At 44.7% G+C, this 23870-nt stretch overlaps 1 protein-coding gene across 1 annotated transcript in view; it reads right to left on the bottom strand.

The window, feature by feature from the left end:
• Window positions 1-244: 244 nt before the first annotated feature.
• Window positions 245-23870, bottom strand: part of LACC1 (laccase domain containing 1) — a 60383-nt gene continuing 36757 nt past the window's right edge. The window contains exons 4-6 of the mRNA XM_040422009.1: window positions 20146-20311; window positions 5126-5351; window positions 245-1140 (exon numbers count right to left, since the gene is read on the bottom strand). Of these exons, the coding sequence (XP_040277943.1) occupies window positions 969-1140; window positions 5126-5351; window positions 20146-20311 (564 nt within the window). The 3' untranslated portion in view covers window positions 245-968. The remainder of the gene's footprint in view (window positions 1141-5125; window positions 5352-20145; window positions 20312-23870) is intronic.

The following is a 23870-nucleotide window of genomic DNA, read 5'->3' as shown; positions in this document are numbered from 1 at the left end:
AGGACATTCTGTACGGCTGCTGCTGCGGCCTGCATCATGCTACTAATGCCTCTCAATCATCAGTTTATGTGTATTCAGTTTCCATACAGTTGAAATTTTTAAATTCTGTATGTCATTGCTTACAGATAAAAAAAAAAAAAAAGATATGAAAAATAAATACAGCTTAGGTGATCAATATTTTACTCCCAGAAAACACCTTTAATTTAAATTTATTACCATTTGGACAGAGGTAGTCTAGAAATTAAAGTATACACAGGTTTATGCTCAGGATGAAAATGGGGGTTATTAAGACTGGCATTTCTTGCAACAGTCTTAAAAAGAACCTGTCACCAGAAAATGCAGCATGTTATAGAGCAGGAAGACCTGAGCAGATCGATATATAGTTTTGTGGGAAAAGACTCCATAAAACTTGCAATTTTTACATTTATATCTCTGCTATTTCCAGTCCGCCTCCATGTACAACTGACTGACAGTTATCTCTGTATATACACTTACAGAGAATGCAGTGAATCAGTCACTCCTAACACTTGCCCCATGTACAACTGAGATCTGCAATCGCAGACATATAAATGTATAAAATTACGAGTTTCACTGACTCTTTCCCCATAAAACTATATATCAATCTGCTCAGCTTCTCCCGCTCTATAACACGCTACCTGCAGATTGCACTGCGTTTCATGGTGACAGATTCTCTTTTAATAAGAAAGTGCTAACTTAAGATGCGCCAAATTTATCACTCACTCAACTTGAGGAGGTGATTTAAGTGGAAGAAAGTGGGGAATTCAAGTAAACATTCTGTAACTGGTTGGTTTCAATACAGATAATGTAAGACAGCAGCACAATATAAGTATGCTTACAGATGAACATGACTTGATAACGTAAAGTCGGTAGCACTTAGCTTATAATGAATGTATGGTTAGCATGTCTATATTTTTTCTAGACAGTCATTATGTTCTTTATGAAACTCGCTACTTGATAGATATGAAACAGATTTGTGTGCCAAAGTTATCCCCATCCCGGCCATAAGAAAAAAATTTGTCAGGATGGCAGGAGGTGCAGAGTGTGATATTTTCACTCTTGTCTTCTATGGTATCATCTTGAATATTCTGTGGCAAAATACCCCCACGTTCCAGGAGGATCCTTCAAAAAAGAGAGATGAAACAAAATCAGATACCGTGGCTCATTCACTGTATATGAGTTTTACTTTTAAGTACTATGCCGAGGACTTCAAGTACAACATCCCTATTCTTTTCATTGCTTTTCAGGGTTATTCATCTGGGCCACCATCTCTAGTAGGTGTTGGAAATGCTTTGCAGATCATGCAAAATAATTCATTAAAATGCACTTGCAGCTTTGATATTGCTACAGGTTACATATAGAACACTGGGGCAGATTTACTAACCCTATACGTGGCGTAAGCTTAGGCCAGCTGTCTAGACCTGCACCACATTTATCACAGGGGCTCAGGCTGCAAGGTAATGTCATGCATGGATGGACATTTTGTCTAACTCTATACTAACTATTGGCTAGCTTATTATGAGACACAATTGTAAGCCAGAATTGTAACATAATTTTGGCGCTAAGCATCATAATTTAGGCTGTACCGCTTTCTCACAAAGCCACGCTCCTTTCCAGTGAGCCACGCCCCCATATCAGATCTATCATGCGAGGCAAAGATAATTTCACTAAGCCTTGATGCACCAAATTGCATTAACACCAGATTCTCACATTAGTACATGTGGGCCACTGTGTCTTGTCCAAATACGAAGTCACACATTGGGTCACATTTACTAATTCCAGCGCACCTACTGTAGATATTGGTGTAATTTGTGCCAAAATGTGGCACAGTTTGGGACATCATGTATTAGATACATTTTCTGCACCTAACCCAACAAGGAGGCAGTGGCTTAATGAGGAAGGGGGAGTGACTTTGTAAGAAAGGGGGTGTGGCCTAAGATGCACCGAAATTTGGCCACAATTCTAGCGTAAAATTCTATGTCAAACTAAGCCAACAATAATTAATGTAGAGTCAGAGTGTTTGTCCCTGCACCAGATTTATCATCCAACTTGAGCCCCTGTGATTAATCTGGTGCAGGTCTAGACAGCCTGTCTGAGCTTCCGCCATCTTTGCGATTAGTAAATCTGCCCTTTTGTTTCTGCCGTCATTGACTTATAGGGAGGCTGTCAGCATGATTTTAGTAGAGATGCGTTGCATATAACCAGCCACTCCTACTGGGTTAGAGAATAGTATTTTATTGATTTCAATATTTCTTACGCATTACAACGCTTTGTCCATTTCGGTGCTGTATTCTCTTTTGCAAGGTCTCTCTTTTGACAACAAAAATATAAGTGAGGTCAAAACTTCCTTTTTTTTTTGCGGACCCATTGAAATGAATGGTTCCGCATATGGTCTGCAAAAAAAAAACGAAACAGGCACACGGAAGGAAAATATGTTCGTGTGCATGAGCCCTTATCTGAACTAAATCAAACCTAAATACCCCACTTTAAAACATTTCCAGCACTAACTTCAAGGATAAAGTACACAGTGCTGCAACAGACATGAACATGGACATATTTTTTGAGCACAGAAGCCTGTACTAAGTGTTCTAGCTAAATAAAACATTTTCCTCTGGAGAATTTTGGTCATGAATTATTGACCTGACCTAACAATATAGCGCTTTGAATCCTCCTCTTACGTACATGACCCATTTACAACCATTATTTTGACACTTTGAAGGTACCTGTCATGAAATGCACACCAACTTGTCAATGTTAGATGGACATGATAAACATTTTTTGCAAAAAATGGTAAAGACATTATTGGTCATACTTTTCCTTGTATAAGTCCACCAGCGCCTCTACATAACTTCAGCGATCCACCGCGTCTGAAACGCCGGTCTTAATACATGTGCCCCATAGTTTGTAAGGCCTATTGCACACGGACGTTTTTTTTTCCCGTTTACTGGCCGTTTTTTGCGTTCCGTATACGGTCCGTATACGGAACCATTCATTTCAATGGTTCCGCAAAAAAAACGGAATGTACTCCGTATGCATTCCGTTTCCGTATTTCCGTTTTTCCGTTCCGTTTTAACATAGAACATGTCCTATTATTGCCCGCAAATCACAGTCCGTGGCTCCATTCAAGTCAATGGGTCCGCAAAAAAACGGAACACATACGGAAATGCATCCGTATGTCTTCCGTTTCCGTTCCGTTTTTTGCTGAACCATCTATTGAAAATGTTATGCCCAGCCCAATTTTATCTATGTAATTACTGTATACTGTATATGCCATACGGAAAAACGGAATGGAAAAACGGAACAGAAACGGAAACACAACGGAAACAAAAAACGGAACAACGGATCCGTGAAAAACGGATCGCAAAACACTGAAAAAGCCATACGGTCGTGTGCAATAGGCCTAAGTCTGAAAAATGACATCCATCCATCCATCCAGTTTAGCCTGTTAACCTGCAAGCTGATCTCACCCACACGCTAAAGAGAAAACTCACAGGGTAAACTGACCTCGCCGTGGGTTGTTAGTCTGCTGCATGTTAATTGTTGCTGTGGATTTTACAAGCCATTTTCAGTTTTTGCTATGCAGTGGTTGAAAGTAGAGGAAGACCTGCTGCGATCCTGGCACAGATGGCACTGTTAATACTAGCCCAATTTGCAGAAAGTCTGCAGCAGACCGGTATCCTTAAAGGGAATCTGTCCACCACATTTTGGACCATTATCTACATTAATACATTAAAAAGAGGAGGATACATTAATACATTAAAAAGAGGAGGATACTGCAGATAAGGAGTTCACTTGTTTTTATTGTCCTACTGGCCTGGTTCCACCGCTATCAGCTGTGAAGGCTGCACTGAAATACACAGTCCGGACTGCTGTGCTACCGTAACATAATAGAGAAGACTTCTGTGGAGGCACAGCAGTCCTGACAATTTATTTCAAAGCAGCTCTGAGCGCTGACAATGGGGAAACAGGGGGGCAGTAGGATAATAAAAAGTAGTGATCTGGCCTCCATATCTGTAGTACTACTCATGTATTACTGTAGATAATGGTCCAAAACTAAGATGACAGATTCTCTTTACGGTTACATTCACAATGTGGTGGCCGTTTTTAGAACTAATTAAAGTCTATGGGGCTATTCACATGGCAGTCCGGATGGACCCCATTGAAATCAATAGGACCGTTTTTAATGGCAGTTTAGACAAGAGTGCAACAATCTAATGACAACAATCTAATTTAATGATGTTAAAATGGGTACACAAAGGGCTTTCAGGGTTAACATATAAAACACATGTAAAAAAGAATACCCACCTTATCCATTTGCATACATGGGGAAATCAGCTCCTCACAGGATGCAGCAGGACCTGACGCTACCAGTGTGATGACATCACCATTGCTGGGAGCGTCAGGTTCTGCTGTCTTCAATGAAGAGCAAGTATATCGGCGCATTCAAGTTGTTGAGGTGAGTATTTTTTTTCAACCCACAAACAGAATGGGGACCACTACAAGGGTAGCACTAAGAGGGGTCATTATTTCTACTGGGAAGTATAAAGAGGGTCATGTTGGGGGTCACTATGGGGGCCATTTGATCTCCAGGGAGCACTATGGGGGCATTGGGTATACTGTGAGAGCACTGCAGGGGTTGGGATATAAAAAAAACCCAATAAAATTCATTCATTTTTAATGGCCAATTCCATTAAAATGGATAAACAGAAGGAAAATGGATGCACACACTGATTGAAAATGGCCTTGAAAAGCTGACACTGTCTGTTTTTAATTTCCAGTTTTTTCACTTTCGAATGAATGTAGCCTAGGGTTTCATGATCACGTCTGTATTATGGTTTGGTTTTCTACATAGCTTTAATGGGGGTCTCATAGAAGTGAGCAGGGTCTCTTTTGTACATCCATATGCCTTTTGATCTCATATGGAGGTATACAGAAATTTCAACAGAAAAGTGGCATTCTCCATTAGATCTGATGTGTGCAGGGGAATTTTCCCCTAAGGCATTGTTTCTAGAGAACAATATCTGCGTACTTATGGCTTAGTGCACTGGGCTCTGTTGTGTTCATGAGCCCTAAAACACATGGTTACAAAGAACAAGGGTTGGCTTACCGTGTAGCTCTTCTGATATCAACATATGGTTTAGGAGACTCATATTGACGGACACACTGTGGGTCGATGTCATAAAAGGCTTTGGCTTTCTCCTGTATTAATTTAAAGCAGCAGGGTCCTACTGATGGGCCCAGGACTACTAGTATGTCCTTCACATCACTCCCGTACTCTGATATCATGGCGTTTACTGTGGCCATCGAGACTCCTAGCAGGGCGCCTTTCCAACCTAATAAAAAAATATAGAGGTTTTAGTAATGGACGTTTATCACGTATTATGCGCTGTACTTCACTGTTGATGGTGCTCACTAGCAATGCTCAACAAACAAGTAACAGTAGGCTAGAAAGTAAAAACGGATCTACCTACCATGAAGGGAGTTTTCTGGGAGTATAATATTGATGACCTATCCTTAGGATAGGTCATCAACATCAGATGAGTGGGGGTGCAAGTCCTGGGACATTCCCAACCATCAGCTGTTTGAGAGGGCCTCATCACAGCATGCAAAGCACAGTGCCATACATTGTATAGTGACTGGGCTTGATATTGCAGTCCAGGCCCATTCACTTCAATGGGAATGAACTGTCCATAGGCCATATAACCAAAGAACTCTCAAAAAGCTGGTTGGTGGGGTACTGGGAGTCGGATCCCCATTGATCCCATATTGATGGCCAATCCTGAGGATACGTCATCAATATTGAGCTCCCAGAAAACCCCTTTAACACGTGCACTATGCTGACAACAGTATAACATGCTTTCTAAACAAACATCTATTCATCAAAAATATTTTAGGCGGAACAAGTTGTGCCTTGTCCAGTACCCCACCACCACTACCACCACCATATACACTATGGTGCCCAAATAATACAATAACAAAGTGAATAAATAACACTGCCTAATGCATGATTGGAAGTGCAACTTTTGGATGCCTAGGTCATCAGTACTGGTGTCCCTCTCAGCAAAGACAGGGATGCATCCTCTGCCCAGTTTCCTCTTCTGTTAAATTTTTTCTAGCACATAATACACATTTTGATTTTTCACAAAAGAGCCCTCCACTATTTATATGAAACTGGCAGCCACTACAAATCAAATGTAGCATAAAAGGCCAGCAACTGAACCTTCGCCCACTGCGCAGGTGATCAACAGATTGCCAACCTGAAAATCCACTGCACAGAGCTAGATCACAGCATCGCAGGGGTTAACTGAAAAATACCCAAGCCTTTTTTATGTAATCAGGGGGATCTATCATAAAGTTCTACTTTTCGGCAGTACAATCTCCCTGCTTGATAAAGGCGGATACTGCTGAAACGTCGTACTTTAGGATGGATGCACCTGCCTTAATAAAAACGGCTTGGATTTTTCATTTAACCCCTGCAATGCTGTGATCTAGCTCTAGACAATGGATTTACAGCAACTACAAGGTAATTAAGATCATGGATGGGTTCACACAACGCTTTAAATACATTTGAAAAAAGCTGCATTTATTTTTTTAATTTTTTTTTTAAACAAAGTCAGAAGTGGATCCAGCAGGAAGGAGAAGTATAAATCCTTGCTATATAGTCCTGTTTCCCGTCCAACCTATTTCTGGCTCTTGCAAGAGAAAAAAGAAAAAACTGTACACGACACCACCCTCTAAATGTTGTTGTATCCTAACTGTTTCCTGAGTATGTAAAGTACAGTATGAAAAGTATTTCTGCAGCATGACCAAACTTACTAATGAGATTAGATCATTCTGATGGGTTCTTATTGGGGTAACGCACCAGTCCCTTATACCAGTGAACACCAAGGTTTTATTACAACCTCTGCACCTAATATTGCAACTGGATTTCTCATTTTAAATTTTCATTCATCATGAGATTTTGCCTTTGTCATTACAAAAACACCCTGCTGACTAGAACTGATTATAACAATTTTCCAGGTTACAGATCCACAGAGAATCTTCATCCTGCAAGATTGTATGGATGAGCGTAAAGACTTCAGGAGGGGTTAAGGCACTGTGTACTGTACATGTGGCATATCATTACCAATAACAGGGAACTGAATGGCCAAATAGCATTGACTTGTAAACTGTGATCATAGCGTCAGCTGCCAGCACCTGGGGACAGTACCACAATTGGATGTATGTATCTACAGCGCCATCTACTGCATGACTACAATTACTGCAGTTAGAAATGAGAATTAGTGATGGCCTTGCGGTTCGCCTGGCGGTCGGTTTGCGGCGAACTTTGCGCATTCGCGATCCGCCGAACACGCAAACATATGGCGATGTCCGTGTGGGCTATATTCTTTTGCATTGCGCCGAACTTTGACCCATGACACATCCATCAGGTGGGACAGGACAGCTAATTGAGACCTACCCCCAACCCTATAACAGAACCCAATATGGCAGCCATTTTACATGATGTGTTTTACCAGTGTACGGAGAGGTTGCATTTTGGAGTAGGGACAGGCTGTTAGGAACTTAGGAACACCAAACGCTAGCGAAGAGGGCCAGAAAAGTCATTTTAAGGACTGGTAACATTGTGCTATCAATATGTGTGATACACTGAGGGGTGTGATATACTTATGATATACTTTCTACTATAGAAAGTATATTATAGTGCATTTGTATGCTTCCAGAAAATACTGATAGAGGGCTGCGATCTATCAGCTTCCACAAAATAGTGATTGAGGTTTTCCGTATACCTGCGTCCACAAAATTACTGCTTGTCAACTGTCATATATCACACACTTGGGCCCTTTGCTAGGACCCTCAGGATAATTACTGACAACAAGCAAAACGGTCCTCTGACCAAGAAATCCCTTTAGGGGTCCTAATTATATGTATCTAAAACTACATCTTGTATTATATTCACTTAAAACTGTTATTATAGAAAAGAAAAAAAGGGGTATAATTAAAACTATCAGGACTAAGCAGAGGGTATCAGTTTTAACACCAGTATATGGCAGTACTAAGATATGTGCTTTTTGTTGTGACACTGTGTTTGATAATAAATACTGCTTGTTGAAAACAGAGTGGTGTGTAGTTTTTTTATTATTATAATATCAACACCTTCATATACTGTATAACCTTTTTGTATATTCACTTTTGCACCCTATATGGTATTGCGGTGTATAATGTAATGTATTGCTGGTAACCAGTGGCGTAACTAGAGTGTTATGGGCCCCAGTGCAAACTTTGTATCGGGGCCCCCCTACCCCCCGATTTTTATAAAGAAGCGGCAGATTTTCTTACTAATGGCTTTCCCGTGTGGCTAGTCCGCTGCGTGAATGAGGGCCAAGCCCCATTCCGGACAGCAGAGACACGGAGCAGTAACGCGATTGATAATGCTCCGTGCCTCTCTGTGACCTTTTTACTAAAAAATCACAGGGAGATAAAGTGGTCACCGTGATTTTGTAGCAAAACGATCATAGAGAGGCATGGAGCATTATCAATCATGTTACTGCTCGGTGTCTCTGCTGTCCGGAGCGGGGCTTGGCTCTCTTTCACACAGCAGATTAGCCACACGGGATCCGCTCGTGTGAAAGAGCCCAATGCATGGCTACACTCACCCAATCCTAATAAAATCTGGTCCTACCTCATCCAGGGTGTCGCTGGCGTCGGTGTGATGTCCGCTGGATCCAGAACAAGGTCCCTGTGGTGATAGAAAAAAAAAGAATAATCACATAAGGAAGGGATGGTGACTACCCCTGTGAAACTACCAGCTGGGGGCGCTCTGCTGGCCTGGTAGACTGAGCTATGCCAATGTATAGCAGGGTAATTTAGGACATTTCCCCTAAGTGCTACCACACAGTACTAATGTCCACATTGTGGCCCCTCACAGTAGTAATGCCCATCTTGTGGCCTTTCACAGTAATTAAGCCCACCTTGTGGTCCCTTCACAAAAGTTATGTCCTTCTTGTGGCCCCTCACAGCAGTTATGCCCACCTTTGTTCCTGTCACAGTAGTTATGCCCAGATATGTGCCCCTCACAGTAGTTATGCCAAATATGTGCCCCCTAACAGTAGTTATGCCAAATATATGCCCCCTCACTGTATTTATGCCAGATATGTGCCCCTCACAGTGGATATGCCCAGATATGTGCCCCTCACAGTGGATATGCCCAGATATGTGCCCGCTCACAGTGGTTATGCCCAGATATGTGCCCACTCACAGTAGTTATGCCCAGATATGTGCCCCTCACAGTGGATATGGCCAGATATGTTCCCCCTCACAGTAGTTATGCCAGACTATGTGCCCCTCACAGTAGTTATGACCAGATATGTGCCCCCTACAGTGGTTATGCCATATTATGTGCCCCTCACATTAAATATGCCCACATATGTGCCCCTCACAGTGGTTATGCCAGATTATGTGCCCCCCTCACAGTAGTTATGCCTTTATATGTGCCATCTCATAGTTATGCCTTTATATGTGCCCCCCTCACAGTAGTTATGCCAGATATGTGCCCCCCTACAGTGGTTATGCCAGATTATGTGCCCCTCACATTAGATATGCCCACATATGTGCCCCTCACAGTGGTTATGCCAGATTATGTGCCCCCCTCACAGTAGTTATGGCAGATTAGGTGCCCCCTCAGTAGAGATGCCCACTTTTGTGCCCCCTCACTCTAGTTGTGCCCATCAACCCCCCCCCCCCTTCCCCTTTGCCCCCAGTCTGCAGTGTTAGGAAAATAAAAAAAAAACACATACTTACCCTCTTCCCTGATGTTGCGCTGCCGCACTCACATCGCGCTGCTGGCTGTACTAAAGGCAGTTTCCCGGGCCTTCAGAGCTCCTCCCACAGCCAGCAGCCCGATGTGCGGCCAGCAGAGGGAGCGCTAGAGCTCCTGCTTCACTGATGATCTGGAGACAGCCCGGCAGTGACAAGAACTGCCGGGCCGAGTGTATGTGAGTGAGTGCGCGCGTCCTCCCTCTTCCTCCCACCCCCTCTGCGCAAACCTCCCCCACCTTGCCTCATATTAAACATGTAATGGAGCGCCCTGACGGGGCCCGGCATTGTCACTGTACTTCATGCCGGGCCCCTTCACAGCGCTTCATTACATGTTAGTACAGCGGGCCCCCTCCCCCCGCCGGGCCCGGTCGCAGTCGCACTCCCTGCGACCGCGATCGTTACGTCCCTGCTGGTAACTTCAACAATATGTTCTGGGGGTGGTTATTATGGGGGTGGTTATTAGCAGTGTGATTCAACTACGATATTGATCGTTTGATGTACTATCACCTACACATTTATAATCCACTACTATTTCAGTATAACAGTAGTCCATTCAGTGCTTTATTTTATAGCACTATGTTGTTAATAAACACTGTTTTCAAGGGACGAACAGTGTATTATTATATTATGAATACCACAGTAACATTTTACTGTGAGTCTCTCACCCCCATAGCACAATGTGTCATACATTGCAAGTGTAAGCAGGCTGCAAATGTCAATACATTAAAAGGCTACATGTGGGGGTGTTGGTATTACATAATAATAATAATAATACACTGTTTGTCCCTTGAAAACAGTGTTTATTAACAACATAGTGCTATAAAATAAAGCACTGAATGGACTACTGTTATACTGAAATAGTAGTGGATTATAAATGTGTAGGTGATAGTACATCAAACGATCAATATCGTAGTTGAATCACACTGCTAATAACCACCCCCATAATAACCACCCCCAGAACATATTGTTGAAGTTACCAGCAACACATTACACTATACACCGCAATACTACAGGGAGTGCAGAATTATTAGGCAAGTTGTATTTTTGAGGATTAATTTTATTATTGAACAACAACCATGTTCTCAATGAACCCAAAAAACTCATTAATATCAAAGCTGAATATTTTTGGAAGTAGTTTTTAGTTTGTTTTTAGTTTTAGCTATTTTAGCGGGATATCTGTGTGTGCAGGTGACTATTACTGTGCATAATTATTAGGCAACTTAACAAAAAACAAATATATACCCATTTCAATTATTTATTTTTACCAGTGAAACCAATATAACATCTCAACATTCACAAATATACATTTCTGACATTCAAAAACAAAACAAAAACAAATCAGTGACCAATATAGCCACCTTTCTTTGCAAGGACACTCAAAAGCCTGCCATCCATGGATTCTGTCAGTGTTTTGATCTGTTCACCATCAACATTGCGTGCAGCAGCAACCACAGCCTCCCAGACACTGTTCAGAGAGGTGTACTGTTTTCCCTCCTTGTAAATCTCACATTTGATGATGGACCACAGGTTCTCAATGGGGTTCAGATCAGGTGAACAAGGAGGCTATGTCATTAGATTTTCTTCTTTTATACCCTTTCTTGCCAGCCACGCTGTGGAGTACTTGGACGCGTGTGATGGAGCATTGTCCTGCATGAAAATCATGTTTTTCTTGAAGGATGCAGACTTCTTCCTATACCACTGCTTGAAGAAGTTGTCTTCCAGAAACTGGCAGTAGGACTGGGAGTTGAGCTTGACTCCATCCTCAACCCGAAAAGGCCCCACAAGCTCATCTTTGATGATACCAGCCCAAATTAGTACTCCACCTCCACCTTGCTGGCGTCTGAGTCGGACTGGAGCTCTCTGCCCTTTACCAATCCAGCCACGGGCCCATCCATCTGGCCCATCAAGACTCACTCTCATTTCATCAGTCCATAAAACCTTAGAAAAATCAGTCTTGAGATATTTCTTGGCCCAGTCTTGACGTTTCAGCTTGTGTGTCTTGTTCAGTGGTGGTCGTCTTTCAGCCTTTCTTACCTTGGCCATGTCTCTGAGTATTGCACACCTTGTGCTTTTGGGCACTCCAGTGATGTTGCAGCTCTGAAATATGGCCAAACTGGTGGCAAGTGGCATCTTGGCAGCTGCACGCTTGACTTTTCTCAGTTCATGGGCAGTTATTTTGCGCCTTGGTTTTTCCACACGCTTCTTGCGACCCTGTTGACTATTTTGAATAAAACGCTTGATTGTTCGATGATCACGCTTCAGAAGCTTTGCAATTTTAAGAGTGCTGCATCCCTCTGCAAGATATCTCACTATTTTTTACTTTTCTGAGCCTGTCATGTCCTTCTTTTGACCCATTTTGCCAAAGGAAAGGAAGTTGCCTAATAATTATGCACACCTAATATAGGGTGTTGATGTCATTAGACCACACCCCTTCTCATTACAGAGATGCACATCACCTAATATGCTTAATTGGTAGTAGGCTTTCGAGCCTATACAGCTTGGAGTAAGACAACATGCATAAAGAGGATGATGTGGTCAAAATACTCATTTGCCTAATAATTCTGCACGCAGTGTATATAAGGTGCAAAAGTGAATATACAAAAAGGTTATATATGGAGGTGTTGATATTATAATAATAAAAAACTACACACCACTCTGTTTTCAACAAGCAGTATTTATTATCAAACACTGTCACAACAAAAAGCACATATCTTAGTACTGCCATATACTGGTGTTAAAACTGATACCCTCTGCTTAGTCCTGATAGTTTTAATTATACACATTTTTTCTTTTCTATAATAATAGTTTGAAGTGAATATAATAAAATATGTAGTTTTAGATAAATATAGTTAGGACCCCTAAAGGGATTTATTGGTCAGAGGACCGTTTTGTTTGTTGTCTGTCATATATCAGCTTCCACAAAATAGTTATAGAGGTTTTCCATATACCTGCGTCCACAAAATTACTGCTTGAGGGTGATATGCCAGCTTCAACTAACAACTGATTGAGACCTGCCATATATCAACTTCCACAAAATAGTGATAGAGGTTTTTCATATATCTGCGTCCAGAAAATTACTGCTTGAGGGTGATATACCAGCTTCAACTAACAACTGATTGAGACCTGCCATATATCAACTTCCACAAAATAGTGATAGAGGTTTTTCATATATCTGCGTCCACAAAATTACTGCTTGAGGGTGATATACCAGCTTCAACTAACAACTGATTGAGGCCTGCCATATATCAGCTTCCACAAAATAGTGATAGAGGTTTTCTATATACCTGCGTCCACAAAATTACTGCTTGAGGGTGATATACCAGCTTCAACTAACAACTGATTGAGGCCTGCCATATATCAGCTTCCACAAAATAGTGTTAGAGGTTTTCCATATACCTGCGTCCACAAAATTACTGCTTGAGGGTGATATACCAGCTTCAACTAACAACTGATTGAGACCTGCCATATATCAACTTCCACAAAATAGTGATAGAGGTTTTTCATATATCTGCGTCCACAAAATTACTGCTTGAGGGTGATATACCAGCTTCAACTAACAACTGATTGAGGCCTGCCATATATCAGCTTCCACAAAATAGTGATAGAGGTTTTCCATAAACCTGCGTCCACAAAATTACTGCTTGAGGGTGATATACCAGCTTCAACTAACAACTAATTGAGGCCTGCCATATATCAACTTCCACAAAATAGTGATAGAGGTTTTTCATATATCTGCGTCCACAAAATTACTGCTTGAGGGTGATATACCAGCTTCAACTAACAAATGATTGAGGCCTTCCATATATCAGTACAATAAAATATCTGGATAATTCCAGCTATCAAAAAAGACAATACACATAAACGCCAAGTATTAGAATCCGATATTGGAACTGCAGGGCACCTGAAGTCCTATAGCATATACAGGCAAGATACGTAATAAAAAAGGAACAGTCTTACCAGTTTGAAGTGCTGCAGTTAAGGACGATCAGGTATCCCTCAAGAAACCGTGAAACATAGTTTTCTAGTCCAACAGGGTCGTGGAGGACTATAAGTGACTGTGAAAGACGCTCAGTGCAGATAGGACGGGAACAACTATCCCCAGAAATCCCTAAATCACGGGAGGGGGGCTGGGGTAACCCTACCTACCTACACAGAGCACCCGCCCCAAAAGGGGCAACCTCGTCCGGATACCTGTCCCTAGTCCGGACGGAATCCCTGATAAACCCTATAGGATAGTTCCCAACGTGCTACGTTTCATACAATACTCATCAGGAGAATTATTCCCAGTGCTTGATAAGAATGGACAACAATTCTAATGGTCATTGGACCAAGGAGAATGCCGGGGGGTAACGATGTACCCTAGTGATGGTGAGCCCGTCAGTGGTACGGAACTATCAAATGTGCTGATGCCACACAAAAGAAGAACCCACAGTCCATGTGGGGAGTCTTGTCCGAGGGTGCCCACGGACAAGATTCCACACACGGACTGTGGGTTCTTCTCTATTTTTAATATTTAATATATTTAACCATAATATTTGTGTAATTGCTTCCATATATCAGCTTCCACAAAATAGTGATAGAGGTTTTCTATATACCTGCGTCCACAAAATACAGATTGCGGGTTTTGATATACCAGCTTCAACCAACAACTGATTAAGGCCTGCCATATATCAGCTACCACAAATACTGCTCTTCTCTAGGGACTTTGGCACATGGTAATTTTGAAAATGACAGGCAGAGGAAGAGGCAGGCCATTCCGCAGGGGTTGGGCAGGTGCACCGGGACAGACCTTAAGTGGGAAGGTGGAGAAGGTGAGTGCGATTATGTCAAAGGACACACCAGAGTTGGTTGAGTGGCTCACTCAGCCTTCCGCTTCTGCACTTTCCTCATCCTCTGTATCTGCATCCTCCTCACTCTCTGCTGTGGGCACCCCTAAAGACACCACCAACACTACCACCACCACCACCATCATAGCCCCTCCCCTCGAGTCAGAGGAATTATTTTCCCATCCATTCCCAGACCTTACCGATGCACAGCCATTTTTGGCATCGGATGAGGAAGAGGAGGTAGCAAGGCCGCCACCCAGTGGTTTAACGACAGTACCCAGATCAGCCCAAGGAGGGTAGTCCTCGCTGTTGCTGCCTACTCCGAGATCTCTAATGTCAGTGGTGGTGAAGGTGACGAGGATGATGTGTCGATGGACGTCACGTGGGTGCCCACAATAGAGGAAGATGAGGGGAGTTCAGAGGGAGAGACGGAGCAGCAGATAGGGAGGAGAAGCAGGCAGAACTCGCAGTGCACAGGAGGCAAAAAGCAAACTGCAAATGTATCTGGAGCGAGCCATCCAGCTTGCACGGTCACATCTTGCGCTCCCAGGACGCCTGCACATGGCTCCACAGTGTGGGCTTTTTTTTTAACGTGTCAGCTGCTGACAATAGTGTTGCCCTCAGCTGCCTGTGCTGTCAAAGCATATGTCGCAGTAAGCCCAACACTCACCTAGGGACGACCGCCTTAAGAAGTCACCTGGCCTCCCATCACGGAGCCCAGTGGGAGCAACGCAGTCAGAACCTACAAAGCCACACTCCCGGCGCTCCACGTCCTGCCCCTTCTCCTTTTCCTCTCTCCTCCCATTTGTCCTCCACTCCACCTTCCACCGTGCCATCGTTGCGTTCATCTGGCACAAGGCAGGCTTCTGTGGCCCAAATGTTCGAGCATAAAAAAATGATAACGCCGGATAATCCTCTTGCCCAACGGCTGACTGCTGACTTGTCGGAACTGCTACCCTGCCAACTACTGCCATATAAATTGGTGGACTCGGAGGCCTTTAGAAAATTTGTGGCCATTGGCACACCGCAATGGAAGGTCTCCGGAAGGAAATGCAGCGTACTCAAGTTGTGTGCAATAGGTGTTTCTGGGTGATGTAGTGCAATATACACTAACCTGGTACAGCTGACTCTCTGCAAGGGCAGGTATAGGTAGAAATAGTTCGTGACGCCAGTGCCAAGTAAACGGTGGCACGCCGTTTGCGGATGCAGGAATAAATTGAGGAAACGTAGTATTAAAACAGAACTCCAACTTTAGTAGTTTTCAAGCAGAGACAATATTGGAATCGCAGTTCCTTGGCATACAGTCGATTTTGCAATTCGGTCGATGCAGGCAATTCAGTTACAGCAAGGTGATTACAGAGTGTTGAACACAGGACTTGCAGTACAGGAGCTTGTACTCTAATTCTGTCTGATCCTGGAATATAGCATATCTTCACCAAGGCCCATTAACCTAGTTCTGGCTTTATATCCTTGGCTATAGCTTTAATCAGTACCTCCTCTGTCTTTCTGAGTACCTCTTGCTTTCCTGATCTTTGCCTCTGTCTCTCTCAGCTTCTGGAAACTTCCTCAGGCTCTTGAGCTAACATATTCCTGTTTCTGCATATGGGAATTCAGGAGGGAATCTTCTCCTGGACAGCAGGCTTCAGGCCTGGACTTGTCTCAGACATTGTCTAATCTCCAACTGTAGATTACAGACTCTAGACTCCGTCTGCCTTGCACTTCCCTGACTGGGCCTTATATAAACTAGGGCTCCCTAGCTCCCTCTATTGACTAGAAGCTGGAATGACACCCCTAGCAGGCCTGTACATGCAAGTTTCAGTAACAGGAAAATACATACATTACATGACATTTTATAAAACTGACATATAACAACTTCCCCATAATTAGGAGGGACGACAGCACACCAAGTGACACTTTGGTAGTGACGGGTATTACAGTTCCCGTACACTACAGAAATATTTCTCCCAGAAGGGCATCCCTAACCTATATGGCCATGGTCAGCGGCAAGTTAATATATCTCTGGCACACAGTGTCGGTGCCAAGATACATCTGACCACAGACACGTGATCTAGCAAACACTGGCAGGGAAGGTACATAACTTTTACTGCCCAATGGATGAACCTTCTGACGGCCATCAAGCGTGTAACCCGTGGCACCCGTGTGGATTTGGTGTTACCGCAATGGATTGCATGCAGGACGGCCTCTTCTTTTCCTCCTCCTTCTCCATCCTCCATCTCCTCCTCGGCTGACTCCTCCTTTTCTACTGCTACCGCCTTTTCCGCTGCACCCCCCAAGCTCCTCAGAACCTATTAGACGTGCCAGGTGAGACGTTGCCATGCTGTGCTGCGGCTGTTGTGCCTGGAAGCCAAGAGCCACACCGGTCCTGCACTGCTTTCAGCTCTGTGGTTACAGTTCGATTAGTGGCTAACCCCTCTCAATTTGACAGTTGGTAAAGTGGTGTGCGACAATAGTGACAATCTGCTGAGCGCGCTGAAACAGGGCATGGCACACGTCCTGAACATAGTTGTGCAGCGATTCGTTGCCAAATATCCCGGGGTCCAGGACGAATTGCGGCAGGCCAGGAAAATCTCTGGCCATTTTAGAAGATCTTGGCTCGCCTTGCTGACGTTCAGCGGCAACACCACTTGCCTGTCAGATGTCTGATTTGTGACTGCCCGTCGCGCTGGAACTCCACCTTGTATATGCTTAATAGGCTGCTCCAGCAGAAAAGTGGCATTAAAGACTACCTGTACGAACTCTGCGGCAGGACAGGTTCTGGGAGCTTGGTTTCTTTTCACCGCGCCATTGGCTGCTCATGCGCGACGCATGCAGACTTCTGCGGCCATTTGATGAGATACCCAAACTGGTCAGTCGCAGCCAGGGTGCCATCAGTGACATCATACCTTACGCCTTCTTTCTGGAGCGTGCAATCCGTTGTGTCATTGATCAAGCCGTCGAGGAGCAGGAGCTGGAAGATGAGGAAGTCGCAATGCTGAATGAATTCCCAGGGGGGCTACTCCATCTGAGACAAGTCAGCAGGAGTCTGAAGAGGAGTCAGAGGGGGATGGTGGCTGGGGGGAGGAGTAGGAGCAAGAAGAGCAGGCTTTAAACTTATAAGGGATCCCTGGTGTTGTCCGTGGCTGGGGGGAGGAGACCGAAGACGAAATTCTCCTGGGCGATGAGCAGGAGCCAGGGCGCTCCACCGCTTCCAATTTAGTGCAAATTGGGGCCTTGGGGCCTTTATGCTCCAGTGTTTGAAGAGGGACCCCCGTATAAAAAGCATAAAGGGTAAGTCCCTGTACTGGGTGGCAACGTACTTAGACCCCCGGTACAAACACAAAATGGCAGACATGTTACCAGCATCACAGAGGGCTGTCAGAATGCAGCATTTCTAGGCCTTGCTGCGAGAGATGCTGCATTCTACTGTTGCGGGCACTGGCAGAGGAATTTCCACCCACAGCGAAACAGGTGCGGGTACCAATCCTACCGCTCCTGCAAAAAGAGGGCAGTTTGAAGATGTGTTGGTCACTTCGAATATGAGATCATTCTTTCAACCAACCCATCAACAGCCGCCCTCCGGATCCAGCCTCAGGGAACACCTAGACCGACAGGTGTCCGCCTACATCGGGTTAACGGCCGATGTGGAAGCTCTGAGAAGTGAGGAACTCCTTGACTACTGGGTGTGCAGGCTTGACCTGTGGCCAGAGCTGGCACAATTTGCCATGGAACTCGCCCTTTGCCCCTCGTCGAGTGTCCTGTCCCAAAGGACGTTCACCGCAGCAGGGGGGATCGTGACCAATAAGCGCACTCTCCTAGCTCACTATAGTGTGGACTACCTCACATTTTTAAAAATGAATGAGGCATGGATCTCAGAGGAATTCAACACCTGTGATGACCACATGTAATTGAATTTCCTCATGCCAGCCCACCCAGAACAAAGAATGGTCCTTGCCTTATGTATATACAGCGGCATAAAAGGCATTTTATGTCAGATGAATGCCTAATTTTTGGGGCCTATACTGGCCGACAGTCACATATTTATCCTGTGACCGCCTAATGTACCTCCAGCCACAGAATCCAAAGTTCTTTGCTGTCAGGTGAATGCCTATTGGCAAATTTTTGGGGCCTGTACTGGCCGACAGTTCCATATTTATCCTGTGACCACCTAATGTACCTCCAGCCACAGAATCCAAAGTTCTTTGCTGTCAGGTGAATGCCTATTGCCTAATTTTGGTGGCGTATAAACCACATTCACCATAAGGAACTTCTAATGTCACAGGGTCATGTGACTGTGCCCCCTAACCCGTACTGTGCCCCTCACCCCGTACTGTGCCCCCTTATATCCTGCATTGTGCCCTCTTACCACCCCTATGCAGTGCCCCTAGTCATTCCCTGTACTGTGCCTTCTTATACCCTTTTATCCAGTCACGGTATGGCGGTGTTATCCGTTCACTGTACAGAGGTGTTATCCGGTCAATGTATGGCGGTGTTATCCGGTCACTGTACACAGGTGTTATCCGGTCAATGTATGGCAGTGGTATCCAATAACTGGATGGCCACAACTGTATCCCTTTCCCTGCCCACGCCATCCTTTTTTAGACCTATACGCATGAGCGTGAAAAATATGCAATTATTCGGGGGTAGGGCTAATATCTTTATATTACCGGTATATAGATTTTAGTGTATTATACTGTGCCCTGTATTTCCCAGTAGAAAATATATTCTTGGGAAACACAGTCCTCATCCCTGACCACCAGGACAAGGTAGCGCTCTGTCAGTACATGGCGGCCTCCCCTCTCCGCCACACTGCTCCGCTGTGTACTCGTGCTTATTCTGACACTAGGTCTGGGTTCACATGCTATTTTTGCCACCCATTTAATGCATACCAAAAATGTATGCATTAACAGATGCCTCAGACTGATGCCGTACAGTGGCGCCTGTTCACCATACAGTACCATAGTAGAAAACAATTTTACGTTAACGTATGCATTTTTTTAGTCGACTCTGCAGGATACAAAAACGTGGAGTGCTGCACATTTGTATACATCAAACCGATAGGAAATAACATTTTTCTAGGCTCCAGCAGGGCACATTTTTGAGAGTTTCCCTTTAAGACGCAGAAAAATGGCCCCTGATTAGAATACATATTTTTGTGGGAATTTTTGCCAATGATCCCCCTCTGGTATATCACTGTCCATGTTGTGGGACTATTTGTGTACTTCAGGTCGTGTTTGCTGGCTGCAAATATGACCTGAAGGTTTTTCAGGTTCGCCTGCCATTAAAGTGAATGGGGCCCAGTGAGAACGTGCGGTTTGCGAACATTTGAATCCCGGCTGATGTTCGTCCATCACTAATGAGAATATTTTAGAGCACGATACAGTATTGTCATTATAAAATAGCAGGGTCCAGTAGAAAGCAATGTCTTTGAGATTAGTGCTTATACAGTATTAGAAAATGTTATATTAGTAGCAGTAAAAGGGTTTACCAGAATGGGCTGCTCCGCATGCCTTTTTAACTGGATCACAGAGCAGGATTGGTATACAGTCTGCACCCGGAGCGGCTATGGTCACAGCTTTCTGATTGGTTACTATGCCATCATAGGAGGGCGGCTCCGGCTTTCCCATGATCCAAACCTTCTCAGCATGGTCAACCTGCAAGAAGGAGTGTAAAACTGACCACACATGTAATGATTAAAGGGGTTGTCAGAGACCTAGAAAACATTTACAGGAGGCTGGCTGGGTATGCTGTGAAAATAAAAAAGACTCATCTGGTCATACTCCAGCACCATGGCTCCCGTCCTCATCAGTGCCAGCAGGCTCGGACTAGCCCATAGGGGTACAGGTGAATCCCCCAGTGGGCCCCTGAGCAAGGTGGTCCCCTTGTCCCCTACCCCCTGCTCAAGTGGCACATGGCATAGTAGACTGACATATAGAAAGGTTGGCTGAGATGCTATACAGTAGGGCTGCGCATCTTCACTCGTCTCACGATTCGATGCGATTACGATTATCAAGTCCACGATTCGATTCGATTCGGCGATGCATCACGATGCATCAAGATTATTACCCAAGTCCCCTTGTTTTTCAATTTTACATCAAAAAATTAATTCAATCAGTCAGAAATTGCACAAAAATATTTATTTGTATCTGCTATTTAAACAAATCATACCAAGTTCCCTGCATATCATATAGCAAAGTCTGAATGAACAAAACAGTGCAGCAGACAACAGTATTTATTTAAAACAGTACTGTCAGTGTCTCTGTAACATTAAACTGTTGTGCTGGCCTGGCTGGTGCAGTTAGTTTATAAGTTTTACAATAGTTTTACCATATAATATATATTATATATTATATAATATTAAACAGTACCTACAAAAAAAGGAGCACTTCAGTTCCTGACTGTAAAACATCACAGTGAGTCAGTGAACCTATAACACAGTCAGTGACTGTGTTATAGGTTCACTCACTGTGATGTTTGCCAGTCAGGAACTGTCTGTCACACAGTGTGTTCAAGTTGTCTGTGTTGCAGAACTTCCTGGTTCACCGTGATTGTTTTGGCAGCAGGAGCAGCACCACCACCAGCACCACCACCAGCACCAGCACCACCACCAGCACCACCACCACCAGCACCAGCACCACCACCAGCACCACCACCAGCACCACCACCAGCACCACCACCAGCACCACCACCAGCACCAGATGGGTAGTACGTCTAGATCAGTGCTATAAGCTCTCAGAGTTGTAACTTTACAGAAAACGTTACCTGCACTGAGCACTCAGCAAGCACTCTACCACGATACATCAACTGAAGCCAAGCCATGCCACCATTAGAGGAAGCTGGAAAATCCTTGACAGAATACATTTTCAACTGAATCTGAAAACCTTGGACAAATCTTTATGGGATCACAAACACACACCACAGAATACCAGAAAAAAAATAAACACACATCCTCCTCACTGAATCATAATGGTAAAGGGCAGGCCACAGGACGGGCAATGTGGCACAGCCACCATAGTCAGACATGATGTCAGAAGGTCGGTCGGTGTGTGTTTTTTTGGTTTGTGTGAATGTGTATTTGTGTGATCCAATAAAGATTTACTCCAGGTTTTAAGTTTCAATTTATTCTTTCAATGATTTGCCTTCCTCTGGTGGCTTGGCGGGCGTCAGTTGTCTTTAATCAAATAAATACACTTTTAGAATATTTGGCTGAGGTTTTAAGTTGAGCCCCCCCCCCAGTGAGCCCACTCCAGTCTTGTGAGCCAGGTAAGGTCTCCTCGGCTCTCAGACAGCCAGTTTGTGCTCCCATGTGGCATGTGCTGCCTGCCACTGCTGCTCACTGTGTCTGAGTGTGTGGCACTGTCAGGCGGTGGCTGCGGCCTAGCTCGGGTCTCACTCGTCTCCTTCACTCCAGTCCTGCGGTCTCCTCCTCCTCTGTCCCCCCGCAAGACAGCCTGTTTTTTTTCTTTTGTGCACAGCACAGTTAGCCGACCGAGGAGAAAGTTCTGAGCGCTCTTGGGGGTACGAGGACGGGTCCGCTGTGCTCAGTGCTGCTGCATGCACGTCCGTCTCCTCTCCAGTCCTCCTCACGAGTCGACTCACGCGTGCGACACAGGGGGAGGGGGGTGTCACTGTCGTCACGTCAGCGGGAGGCGGGAGGCGGGAAAGAAGGCGCCCAAAAACTTTTTTTTCCGACTCGGCTCTGCACGGCGGACGCGACGCTGACGTCATCAACATGCATCGATTATTTAAAGCAACCGCATCGATGCAGAATCGCCGGGGGTCGAATCGCGATGCATCGCTGCATCGATTATATTCGACAGCCCTACTATACAGTACATTGCCTATGTCTGGGTAGTGTGGGCAGGTAGTATATGCATGTGGCTTTATAGTGGGCAACCAGAATGAATTTTACTGGTGGGCCCTAGGCTCCCCAGTCTGACACTGACTGCCAGTCCACACTGAACTGGGAGTGAGATGTGGGGTCATTTATCAAACTGGTGTAAAGTGGAACTGGCTTAGTTGCCCAAAGAACAGATTCCACCATTAATTTTCCAAAAGAGCTGTCAAAAATTAAAGGTGGAATCCGATTGGTTGCTATGGGCAACTAAGCCAGTTCTACTTTACAACAGTTTGATAAATGACCCCTATGCTTTCTAGCGGCTGCGGAAGGAGCAGTGGCACTGAAACCAGGATGCTATGACCAGGTATGTGGTTTTTTTAGGTAACAAGAAATAAGTTAAGGTAAGTGTTTTTTTTAGGTAACACTCAACACTCAACATGTCCTACAGAGCTGTACAGAGATTTTCATTACTACATTAGAGCCTTACACAGGCCAACCATCTTCCTCACGAATGCATAATCAAAGGGTTTTTACAAGATAATATTGATAACCTGTTCATTTTTACGTCGTAACACAACCAAGAATGCAGTGGCTGCCAGTGAATGGGACGAAGCTGCGGTGCCTAAAACAGCCATTAAGTGTACGCCGTTCCCGGGTATGGACCAAGGAAAATAATGAAGAAGCTGTGGAGGTAGTCAGACCCCCACCTATCAATACTGCTATTTTGTAAAAACCTTTTAAGATTAGTTACAGAGAAGGCAAGCAGGCTCCCATCTTGTAAATTATTTTTTGTGGCTCCAACTGGTGGACAGTCTGAAAGCAGGATTGACCAGCACTGAATTAAAGGGGTTGTCTTGGCCTTGGTGCTAGGGTTGCTACCCGGCCGGTATCTCACCCAGTGGCGGATTACAATAGGGATGTTCGGGTCGGCAGCCCCGGGCCCAGCACCGCTGGGGGGCCCAACACTGACCCAAATGCCCACATACTGCGGCGGGGCACGGGAGCGCATAGCTCCCTGTCCCGTCGCCGATCACCACCATAGGCTTCAGGCCTTGTAGGCCTGAGGCCTATGCGGTAGTGAAATCCCGGCGCAGGCGTGCGTGATGATGTCATCGCGCGCCTGTGCCGGGACACAGCACTGTGACGCGCCTGACTCATCCCGCCTTCCTCTGCGAGCAAGCGCCTGGCCCTGGACATAGGTGAGTATTTATCTTTTCATTTTTTGTTCATTTTAAAAATATATATTTCATGTGCCTACTTTGGGGGACACACAGGAGGACATATTAGGGAAGATAAATCGAGTACATGGGGGGGAATGTGGGGGCTGTATGGGGCCAAATTATTATGGGAGGGAATACTATGTGGGGACAAAT

This window comes from Bufo bufo, chromosome 3 (assembly GCF_905171765.1).
Source record: "Bufo bufo chromosome 3, aBufBuf1.1, whole genome shotgun sequence".
Classification (NCBI taxonomy): Eukaryota; Metazoa; Chordata; class Amphibia; order Anura; family Bufonidae; genus Bufo; species Bufo bufo.
The sequence above is the reverse complement of the archived record's forward strand: the minus strand, read 5'-3'. Positions and strand labels throughout refer to the sequence as shown.